This window comes from Lactuca sativa, chromosome 1 (assembly GCF_002870075.4).
Source record: "Lactuca sativa cultivar Salinas chromosome 1, Lsat_Salinas_v11, whole genome shotgun sequence".
Classification (NCBI taxonomy): Eukaryota; Viridiplantae; Streptophyta; class Magnoliopsida; order Asterales; family Asteraceae; genus Lactuca; species Lactuca sativa.
The window spans coordinates 188,817,674-188,829,829 of record NC_056623.2 but is presented as its reverse complement, the minus strand read 5'-3'; the positions used below and the strand labels follow the sequence as shown (position 1 = coordinate 188,829,829).

General features: G+C 43.0%; 1 protein-coding gene across 1 annotated transcript; it reads right to left on the bottom strand.

Annotated features, from left to right (window-relative positions):
* Positions 1-8,884: 8,884 nt before the first annotated feature.
* LOC111909375 (acireductone dioxygenase 3) lies at positions 8,885-11,581 on the bottom strand. Its single transcript, XM_023905190.2, has 7 exons — positions 11,423-11,581; positions 10,035-10,146; positions 9,847-9,941; positions 9,577-9,691; positions 9,379-9,503; positions 9,214-9,284; positions 8,885-9,129 (listed from the first exon to the last, which is right to left on the bottom strand). The coding sequence occupies exons 1-7, from the start codon at positions 11,438-11,440 to the stop codon at positions 9,072-9,074; spliced, it is 594 nt and encodes a 197-aa protein (XP_023760958.1). The 5' UTR covers positions 11,441-11,581; the 3' UTR covers positions 8,885-9,071.
* Between the last annotated feature and the right edge of the window lie 575 nt (positions 11,582-12,156).

Below are 12,156 nucleotides of genomic sequence, written 5' to 3'. Positions count from 1 at the left end.
GTCAAGTTGACCGTTGACCGTTGACCAGAGTTGACCTATGTCTGACTTCTTAGGGATAGTCAAACTTAGAAGATAAAAGTGTTAATAAGAGATATATGATGTTATAGGGAGATTGTAGCTCGGCGGACCGAGCACGAGTGATTTCAGGATTTGCTAGCTTTCGATATTCACGAGGCGAGTCTTCTCACTATACTGTACCCGGAAGGGTTTGACTGTGTGACCGGAAGGTCAGATATGATATGTGATATGTGTGTTATATGTGGTAAGTTATTTGTTATACGTGCTATGTATGTTATGGGCCGGAAGGCGATTATGTTATGGGCCGGAAGGCGATTATGTTATGGGCCGGAAGGCGTTGTGTTATGGACCGGAAGGTCGGCGTGGGTAGGACCGGAAGGTTTACCCAGCAGGGACGGAAGTCCCCTGAGACACATGGACCGGAAGGTCAGGGCCTGGAAAGGCGTATGTGCGTAAGTTGTATATTGGGGAACTCACTAAGCATTTATGCTTACAGTTGTTATGTATGTGTTTCAGGTACTAGTGAGGACCGTGGGAAGGCGCCGGCGTGATCTGTACACATTGAAGGATGATTTATGATCTTGGGATTTAGACGATTTGTATTTTGACATGACACTTAAAATGTTTATGCCTTGTTTTGAATGGAAATACTATATTTTAAAATGAAAAATTTGTTTGAAAATTTGCGTTGTTACAATTGGTATCAGAGCCTTGGTTTGAGGGATTCGGGTGCACCTTCGGGAGTAACTGAACTCAAACCGAGGATTTGAGGAAAACTTTTTAAATAAAGGCCTAAACTCTTGTAAATGGTTTTGTGGTAAGCAAGAAAGAAGCAGTGTGTACGATCAGTCAGCGCCCGAACGGCAAAGATCCCCAAAATACCTTACAATATTATATGATATGAATTGTTATGCATGCTAGAAGACTAGGTATTCATGATAGGACTAGAGTGGCCTGATTTGTGATGCCTTAGTCTAGGGAAGTTTGCCGATATGAGATGCTTTGCTAGAGTGCGGGTAGATAGTGCATAACAAAAGTAGAGTGCTCACTATCCGGGGTTCGGGGAGGAAGATTTGGGATGAATGCTGATGCGGTGTGGTCGGTAGTATTGGGCCCGTACTACCGAAGACACCGGGTCAGTGGGAGACCCAAGTAAGAATCCCTGGATATCGGAGACTGAGTAGGGTTGCGTTATCGAGTACGAGTATACTCGATGGAGTCTCTGATAGTTTTATGTTGTATTTCAGAGACATCATGGTTAGACCACGCCACGGAGCAAGTTCGAGCGGTGTGAGTGACGAGGAGATTCGTCAGATGATTCACGAGGAGGTAGCTGCAGCGATCCGAGCTGAGATCCCGGAGATGTTTGGGTCTATTAAGACCACCCTGATGGAGACGTTTGAGGAGCGGTACGCCGCATTGACTGAAGCTGCAGCCGCTGCAGCTGTGGCCGTTGCCAGGCCACAGGGGGGTGACTCGTTGCTGTTCCGGGAGTTCAGCAACACGAAGCCACCGGAGTTCGATGGGACGCAGGATCCGATTGCTGCGATGAGGTGGATCACTGATATTGAGGGGTGCTTCTACACTTGCTTATGCCTGGAGCACCTGAGGGTACGGTTCGCTTTGAACCAGCTCCGTCTGGGAGCGAAGGATTGGTGGAAGTTCGTGACGGCGAACTTCACTTTGGCAGAGATTACAGCAGTGACATGGGAGGGGTTTACTTCTATGTTCAGGGACGAGTACGTTCCCCCGGTGGAAAGGGAACGATTGGTTCAGGAGTTCTTAACCCTCAAGCAGGGTACTGATTCGGTTGCGGTGATCACGCGGAAGTTTCATGAGAGGGCGATGTTCTGCCCCGAGCTGGTGTCCACTGAGCAGGCTCGGATGAGCCGGTACTTGGGTGTTTTGAGGAGGGATATCCGGGAGTTTGTGTCAAACTCGACCTATTATACTTTTGCTGAGCTTCAGGCGAATGCCAGGAAGCGCGAGATCGAGTTGGAGACCCAGGCCAGGGAAGAGGCCGAGTCTCAGCGGGTGGACCGGCGGCCGGCTCAGTCTCAGCCGGCAGCCAAGCGGATAAAGTCCGCCGATTCGAGGACAGGAGGTCCAAAGGGCCGCACTTGCGGAAAGTGCGGCAAGGGTCATGATGGGGCGTGTCGATCTGGTGCTTGCTACAAGTGTGGCAAGGAGGGGCACATTGCTAGGGAGTGCCCCCAAGGGGTTTACGGTTTGCTTTCATTGCAACCAGACAGGCCATCGGAAGGCCGAGTGCCCTCAGCTTCTTCAGGGATCTGCACCCGCTGCCAGAGCTACTGTGACTCGACCGGTGAAGGCCGAGGCCCCGAGGGCTCGGGGGAGAGCCTTTCAGCTAACTGCGGAGGAGGTCCGCGCTGCGCCCGATATTGTGGCAGGTATGCTGTAATTCATGTATTTATTTTAAGGTCGAGATGTTATGCTTATGTTATTATATGCGTAGGTACTTTCCTTGTGAACTCTATGCCTGCTCTAGTGTTATTTGACTCAGGTGCGAGTAGATCCTTTGTATCCTTAGCTTTTAGTCAGCATATCAGCATTAGTCGTGAGTCGTTGAGTCATCCTCTGAGAGTTTCTATAGCTGACGAGAGAGTGATTTGTGCCACGGAGGTTCTTCGGGGATGCGTGCTAGAGATTTTCGGGGTTGAATTCCCGATTGACCTGGTTCCTATTGCGATGGGTGATGTCTGTGTCATCGTGGGCATGGACTGGTTGAGCCGATTCGGCGTTGTCATCGACTGTGAGCGTCAGCTGGTGACTATACGAGATCATAGTAGGGGAGTTCTTTCGGTGTACGGCGAGGGTACTCGTTCGGGATCAGCTTTTTGTTCGGCCGCTAGGGCGAGGCAGTGTCTACAGCAGGGCTGTAAGGGTTTTGTGGCGTATGTGATGGATACGCGGGAGGTTTCCGAGAGACCGAGGTCAGTTGAGGAGGTCCCAGTGGTGCGTGAGTTTCCAGATGTTTTCCCCGAGGAGCTGCCGGGAGTACCTCCTGTGAGGCAAGTAGAGTTTGGTATCGACCTGGTTCCGGGGGCCGCGTCTATTGCTAAGGTGCCTTATCGTCTTGCACCTCCATAGATGCAAGAGTTGTCCTCGCAGCTCCAGGAGTTGCTGGGGAAGGGATTCATTCGGCCGAGCAGCTCGCCGTGGGGAGCGCCTATTTTGTTCGTCAAGAAGAAGGATGGTTCACACCGGATGTGCATTGATTACCGGGAGTTGAACAAGTTGACGGTCAAGAACCGTTACCCGTTACCGAGGATCGATGATTTATTCAATCAGTTGCAGGGAGCATCTTGGTTTTCCAAGATCGATCTGAGGTCAGGGTACCAGCAGGTGAGAGTGCGGGATGAGGACGTCCAGAAGACAACGTTTAGGACGCGATATGGGCATTATGAGTTTGTGGTGATGCCTTTCGGGCTCACCAATGCCCCGGCTGTGTTCATAGATCTCATGAACAGGGTATGTAGGCCGATGTTGGATCGGTCAGTGATTGTATTTATCGACGACATTCTAGTATATTCGAGATCTAGAGAGCAGCATGAGGAGCATTTGAGGGAGGTCCTTGAGGTATTGAGGTCGGAGAAGCTTTATGCAAAGTTCTCCAAATGTGACTTCTGGTTGCGGGAGGTCCAATTTCTAGGACATGTTGTTAATCAGGAAGGGATATTGGTCGATCCGGCCAAGGTTGAGGCGGTGATGAGTTGGGAGGTGCCGAAGTCACCCTCTGAGATCAGGAGCTTCCTGGGGTTAGCAGGATATTATCGGAGATTCATTAAGGATTTCTCCAAGATCGCAGTGCCGCTCACCAGATTGACCCGGAAGGGTGTTGCATTCTATTGGGGACCCGAGCAGCAGACCTCCTTTGAGACACTTCGCCAGAGGTTGTGCGAAGCCCCGGTATTAGCTCTCCCAGAAGGGATGGAAGATTTTGTAGTATATTGCGATGCATCGATTTCGGGACTGGGTGCAGTGTTGATGCAGAGGGGTCATGTGATAGCTTATGCGTCGAGGCAGCTGAAGCCTCATGAGGCGAGATATCCCACGCATGATTTAGAGTTGGGGGCAGTAGTGTTCGCTCTCAAGATTTGGCGTCACTACCTGTATGGGGTTCGATGTATGATATACACGGACCATAAGAGCTTGAAGTATTTGATGGATCAGCCCAACCTAAATATGCGTTAGAGGAGGTGGTTGGATGTGGTCAAGGATTATGATTGTGAGATCCTGTACCACCCAGGCAAGGCTAATGTGGTAGCCGATGCATTGAGCCGCAAGGCGGAAAGCACTCCATCGCGAGATGTATGTTTGAGATTGACTGTGATGGCTCCAGTATTGGATGCTATTCGTGGGGCACAGGCCGAGGCTGTGCGACCAGAAATGCAGAAGAGAGAGCGGGTCGTTGGGTTGATTTCAGAGTTCGTTAAGGATGGACGAGGGCTTCTGACGTTTCAGGGTCGGATTTGGGTACCGTTCGTGGGCGGTACGCGTATTACTTTGATGGAAGAGGCTCATCGATCGAAATTTTCGATCCATCCCGGGGCTACGAAGATGTATCTGGATTTGAGGAAAGAGTATTGGTGGCCCTGTATGAAGAGGGACGTCGCATGGTTTGTTGAGAGGTGCTTGACCTGCCGTAGGGTTAAGGCCGAGCACCAGAGACCGCATGGCAAGTTACAGCCATTAGAGATTCCCGAGTGGAAGTGGGAACAGATCACTATGGATTTCATCACCAAATTGCCGAGGACTGCCAGGGGAGTTGATGCAATTTGGGTGATTGTGGATAGGTTGACGAAGAGTGCACACTTCCTTGCCATCAGCGAGAGTTCTTCAGCGGAGAAGTTGGCGGAGATATATGTGAGGGAAGTGGTATCTCGGCATGGGGTGCCGATCTCGATTGTTTCAGACTGTGATGTGCGCTTCACTTCCAGGTTCTGGAAGAAATTCCATGAGGAGCTGGGTACTAAATTGCATTTCAGTACCGCATACCATCCCCAGACAGACGGTCAGAGCGAGCGAACGATTCAGACGCTGGAGGACATGCTTTGAGCGTGTGTGTTAGACTTCGGGGGTATCTGGGATGCGTATTTACCCTTGGCAGAGTTTTCCTACAACAACAACCATCATTCGAGCATTGGTATGCCACCTTTTGAGCTGTTGTATGGTAGGAGGTGTCGGACCCCCATTTGCTGGGGAGAGGTGGGACAGAGAGTGATGGGCAGTACAGAGATTGTGCTTCAGACGACAGAGCAGATTCAGCAAGTTAGACAGAGGTTATTGACCGCCCAGAGCCGACAGAAGAGTTATGCAGACAGACGCCGATCCGAGCTTGAGTTTCAAGTCGGCGACTTTGTTCTCCTGAAGGTCTCTCCTTGGAAGGGAGTGATTCGATTCAGAAAGAGGGGCAAGTTGGGACCCCGGTATATTGGGCCATTTCGGGTGATTGCAAGGATAGGCCGGGTAGCTTATCGTTTGGAGTTGCCAGCAGAGTTGGGGCAAATCCACGACACTTTCCATGTGTCGCAACTGATGAAGTGTATAGCCGATGAGTCGGCAGTAGTTCCATTAGAGGATATTCAGGTGGATGCGAGCCTGAATTATGCTGAGAGACCAGTGGCCATCAGGGATCGGAAGATCAAGGTTCTGAGGAACAAGGAGGTACCTCTGGTGTTGGTTCAGTGGCAACATCGGAAGGGATCGGAAATGACTTGGGAGCCGGAGCGTGAGATGCGGGAGCAACATCCGGAGCTATTTTCAGAGTGAGACTTCGAGGGCGAAGTCTAGTCCTAGTGGGGGAGAGTTGTAACAGCCCGGAATTTCAGGTATTGTTATAATTATGTTTTTGGGGTGTTTTAAAGGGGACTCGGCGAGTTGGAGCCTAGACTCGCCGAGTAGGATCGCGGACCTGGTCGCGGGTTCGCGACTGGACTCGACGAGTCCAGATACGGACTCGGCGAGTCTGCGCTGTTTAGCGAAAACCCTAACCGTTCAGGTTTGGGACGTATATGAGGGACTTATTGGCCGTCATTGTTCACTTTAGCCTTCTGAGAGAAACCCTAAATCGATTGTGAGCGTCTGGAGCAAGGTTGAAGGCCATTGTTGATTTTGGAAGAGTTATTGTGCAAAGAAGAGAAGGCTTGGCTAAGGGAACAACAAGGGGAGTCACGTTCTGAGGATTGGGGACACAGAGAGCACATCATCCAGGTAAGAATTCGAGTTATACTCTGCTATGTTGATGTGTATATGGATTTAGGTTTTATGGAACCCTTTTGTGACTAGATTGAATGTTACCCTAGTCCCCCCAAGCGATTGGAACCCTGTATTGGGACTTTTGGAGGTCCAGAATGTCCCATGCCTGAGCATTTCGGGAATTGATGGAGGTTTTGGATTGGAATCCTTATGCCTTAGGTCAAAATGTAAATTATGAGTCATGGGGTGTATCATGAGCACCGAAATGAGGACCTTGCGTGATGGATCAGCCTAGGAAGGCCAGACCTATGAATGGTCGGAGCAGTTCTGACCTTAGGAAGCAGTTTGAGCGGTTGCATGGCATGGACTCGCCGAGTTCGATGAACAGACTCGGCGAGTAGCTTGAAGATTAACTGGGACTCGCCGAGTTGTTCTTCAGACTCGGGGAGTTGAGTCGGGGTGGCCCCGCGATTCGTCCAGGAGGAACTCGTCGAGTCAAGAGGGATACTCGACGAGTAGAAAGGGAATATTAGAGAATTGCTGAGGACGTCTAGACTCGCCGAGTCGCCATAGCACTCGCCGAGTCCGGTCAAGTTGACCGTTGACCGTTGACCGTTGACCAGAGTTGACCTATGTCTGACTTCTTAGGGATAGTCAAACTTAGAAGATAAAAGTGTTAATAAGAGATATATGATGTTATAGGGAGATTGTAGCTCGGCGGACCGAGCACGAGTGATTTCAGGATTTGCTAGCTTTCGATATTCACGAGGTGAGTCTTCTCACTATATTGTACCCGGAAGGGTTTGACTGTGTGACCGGAAGGTCAGATATGATATGTGATATGTGTGCTATATGTGGTAAGTTATTTGTTATACATGGTATGTATGTTATGGGCCGGAAGGCGATTATGTTATGGGCCGGAAGGCGTTGTGTTATGGACCGGAAGGTCGGCGTGGGTAGGACCGGAAGGTTTACCCAGCAGGGACGGAAGTCCCCTGAGACACATGGACCGGAAGGTCAGGGCCTGGAAAGGCGTATGTGCGTAAGTTGTATATTGGGGAACTCACTAAGCATTTATGCTTACAGTTGTTATGTATGTGTTTCAGGTACTAGTGAGGACCGTGGGAAGGCGCCGGCGTGATCTGTACACATTGAAGGATGATTTATGATCTTGGGATTTAGACGATTTGTATTTTGACATGACACTTAAAATGTTTATGCCTTGTTTTGAATGGAAATACTATATTTTAAAATGAAAAATTTGTTTGAAAATTTGCGTTGTTACACTCTCTCTCTCTCTCTCTCTCTCTCCATCCTAATTTCAACACCACACCCAAATCTTGAAATCATTAGCTTAAACAAACTCAACTCTAACTTAAAGAAGCTCTTATCCGATTTTGATTCCAATTAGAGAAGCTGTTATCTGATTCTTAAAAATTGATAGTTAGCAGCTCAAACAAAACCCATAAATTGATTTATAGGTTTGTGTTAATCGTGTTCAACCATGAACCCATAAACGAAATCAATTTGTGGGCTTCATCTTCTTCGCCCCTATCCTCTTGTCAGCAAAACGATTCCGTTGTCGGATAGACTTCCACCTTTACCCAAAAACCTTGGATAACAGAGGATAGCAGAGGTGCATACCAGATGAAATCGCATCATTTAAGCTTATTTGAAAGCAACATTTAACAAAGACTCGTTGTATCTTTTCAAAGAAATTGCTCTTTACCAGTTCTAGATGATTACACCTTTATGTTTTCCATTACAGCTTGTTCACAGCATTGGCCACTGTTGGGTTTTGCTCAAAACTGTCATATGATGGTAATTAAACTTGGGTATCAGATGTTTGTGAGGGCAACACTTTAGTAAATATGTGTGTTGTGTATTCAAGAACTGATTCTGCCTAGAAAGTGTTCGATGAAATGTTGTAACGAGATACAATTGCTTGGACAAGTTTGGTCAATGGGTATGCAACTGTTTGCGAGAATTCCTAAAAGAAACTTCAAGAAGGGATCTTGATTTTCAACATGTAGCAATTTATGGGGGACGCTTGATAGACCCATTTAGTTGCGTTGGTGAAGTTGAAGATGCATTCAAAGCTGTTAAGAAAATGGGTATGGAACCTGAAAAACTAACCTAAACTAAGCTAAGACGTTAAAAGAACAAGTTACAAGAACATATGGTGGAGGGATTATTTTGCTTTCGATTGCAGGCTAAATTTGTAAACAAATTATTGAATTGAAGATGTGAAGATCCAATTTTTGATATGGGTTAGAGACAGAGACAGAGAGAGAAAGAGAGAGAGAGAGAGAGAGAGAGAGAGAGAGAGAGAGAGAGAGAGAGAGAGAGAGAGAGACCATTTATGTGCATAAACAAAGGGTAATTTTGTCATTTAACAGAACCTTTTAACAAAGTTAATCATAGGGGCCTTTTATGAGCAATGTTTGCTCCTTAGGGACCATCTTAGGGAAAAAAAGTTTGGTAAGGACCATTTCAAGGAAAAACAGAAAACCTAAAGGACCATTTGTGTAATTTGGTCTTAAATAAATAGTTAAACTAAACCAAACTAATATGAAAATATTTCTTTACAGAATGGCATTAAAGTTGTTGTACCCATATATCATATGTAAGTAATTATAGACAAACGTAACCATAATACCATATGCATATATATGATTTAGGCACAAAGTTAATGTAGTACATATACATACATCGGTTGTTGATATTGAGATAGAAAGATACATCAGCATAGCAAGTCACTGCTGCTTATTAATTTTAATTAGTAAGTATTTTATTATAATATAATAATTGCAACAAATATTATTTCTCAACTCTCAAGCAGCTGCATCAACAGTGTCCCCTTTCTCCACAAAAGTTTCAAGATACTCTTTCCTGCATCATTTTCATTTAAAAAAATTAACAAAACTTAGATAGAATGTTTTTGAAAATAAATAAAAAATAAAATAAAATAGATACCTTGCTGGCAAGTCATCATGTGGTCGATTAAATGGAGTCCAAATTGGGTCACCAACAAAAAGCCGCATCGCCTGCCATGCAAACAAAATAAAACGACAATTACTCATAAAATAAATAAATAATCATAATTTTAATAATTAATGAATTTTTTTATTTTTATTTTACCTTGATGTAGTTATCTGAATCAAGTGTGAAGCGATGATAAATGCCAGCTGGCAACACAATCATGCCTCCTTTCTTCACCCAGACACGTATCCAAGCATCATTTTTATCTCTCACATCAAAGTACCCTTCAAAAACAACAACAATTTAAAAAATAAATAAATAGAACACAAAAATAAATAATTAGTAATTAGTAATTACCACTTCCAGCAACACAATAGCGGATCTCCTCATCAGTATGAAGATGCTCTTCAAAAAAGCTTTTGATCTTTTCTTCATAATTTGGAAGCTTTTCTGGCCGAATGTCACAGAAATCCTGAAATTATATTATTATTATTATTATATGTAAATAGTAAATTCAATGTATGGTTTGATATTAGATTCAATTTTCATATGAATTTTTTATGCAAATATTATCCGATTCCATTTATTGTGCAAGATTTAAGAAAGATGAATTAATTTAACACAAACCACATATGAGTATCCACGTGATTCACGGATTTTCTTCAATGCTTCATCAGTTTCATAGTTATCAGCATCCAAACGCCAACTAAGTATCCCAAGTTCTGTGTCATTCACAAACTAATTTATTTATTATGATTCTACACTTCCAAGAATTTATACAAAAAAGTAGTTTATATAATTTTTAAAAAAATTACCTGCAAGTTTTTCTAGGGACACAAATTCCTTTGGGTCCCTATGATGGGGAAGCCTTTGGTCTTCATTGCTATCATCCATATACCATGCCTGAATCACTTCTTCCCTCTCATCCTATTAACACCAAAGGGCATTCACGTCTTTTGAACAAATTGATTTATGAATCATATACGTACACTTTCATAATCATATCAGTTACACATTCTTATCCATTAACTTTTATCAAATTGACAAATGAATGATCAATTTGGGAGAGAAGGACAAAAGATGGAACAATTGACAAATGAATACAAGTTCATTTGACATATTATTATTATTCATTCTCTATGTTAAGAAAATATGATTAAAAGTTAGACAATTATGATGAAATAGTTATAACTTTGAGCTGATAAATATTTTTCTATGTAAGTGAGAAAGTATAATGATGTTTCCATGTACTTATGTACAAGAACTTTGACTTATTTACTAGTGGTTCTTGGTTTAATCTAGTTATGTATTTTCCTCAAAGGCTTTACTATCCATGGATTTATAGAATCTGAAACTTATTGCATAACAGGGGTATTCTACGATGGGTCGTTTTGTTTGCAGAATATTTTAGAAGGAATTGGACTTTGAAGGATTTGGAATCCCAAAGAATGGAACTTTGTCATGTGTTAAGTATTTCTAACAGGAGGAATTGTTGCGAATTGGATTCCAAGGGTTTTAGGATGGATTGTTGAAAGCCTAAAGTCAAAGAATTTTGTAAACTCTGAGAGAATTCAATTTAAATTCCATTTCACCATCAAATGAGGGATAGTCTTTAGCATCATTCATGCAATGATGATTGGCTTTTGAACTTGGTTGGATGTAAAACAGGGGATTTCACTACCATGAGAACCTTCGTATGAGTATGATGACTAGTTTAGAGGAACTTCTTTGTGTTTTCAACCTACGTACTTCAAATATCCTTTCATCCAAGAGCTACATGCTGTCAATCATTTCTGTAGTTTTCCTCTCTTTTGACAATCCTCCCTACGCTATCAAATCGTCTTTCATAGAGCCAAAACTCATTGAGAGTTGAGACCTAATGAATTCGATTACAGCTAAAATGTTTAACTACTTGAGCCACCACTTACAAATTCATTTACGTATTGGCAAAACAGTGCAAATTTATGTTGATGATTCATGATTTATCAGAGAATTAGGAAAAACTGCAGGGTGAAAAAGTGCAACTCTTCTAGTATCTATCCTGATTACCAATTGGTTCGTTTAGATGAAATTGAAAATTCAGAATTCGTATCCTATAGAAGAGGAACTGTTCGTTGGGGAAATCAACCGATTAAAAGCAAGTATTCAGAAAATCAAGGATACCGAATTAACAGACGTGATAACGAAGAAGATTAGTAAGTACCTTGCAAGCAGAACCCATGGAATTGGATTGATTTTAATGGAAGGAAGAAACGAAAACGAATTGTTGAGCTTTGAACCTACGCTGGAAGAGAAGAAACCCTAGTCAATTTTCCTCCCTCACAAATCATATATATACCAACGGTGTTAACCGGGGAAACTAACATTCATAAAATTGTATAAAAAAATTAGTTTCATCTATTTAAAATAATAATAAAATTTTATAAAAATAATTATTTATAAAATGATATGTCATCACATTTTTTTTCTGGACTTTGACCAACGAATTCTTTTTTCTAATATAAAATACCATGTATATGAGCATTTACGAGTACAATTTATTAATATAAAGATGTCATGATATAAATGCTTTTTGTAATTTACTCTTTATTTAAAAGTTGCTTTGAAACTTAATATGAAAAGGTTATTTATTAATAAATAAAATATATCTAAATAACTTTATCAAATATAATTAGTTATTGATTGATATACGAAACAAAAAATATAAAAAATAAAAATAATGTATGGTAATGCGTTTCATGCCACCACCAAATAAGGAATAATATCCATACATTGAATCGACCAAAATGCCCTTACTCTTCAAAATGATGATTGCTTTTAATCTTCAAAAGTGACATGTCACTGGTTACGTCTAATTCTTTGAATGAAATGGCTAAACCAATTTTTAATTATAATTTTCTTTTTCAATTTTGAATATGCACGTAACAATTCATTTTA

Coding starts and splice junctions, on each gene's coding strand:
- LOC111909375 (XM_023905190.2), bottom strand. Junction 9,942..10,034: donor GTCCCTAGAAAAACTTGCAG/GTAATTTTTTTA, acceptor TGAATGACACAG/AACTTGGGATACTTAGTTGG. Junction 9,130..9,213: donor CATGATGACTTGCCAGCAAG/GTATCTATTTTA, acceptor AAAATGATGCAG/GAAAGAGTATCTTGAAACTT.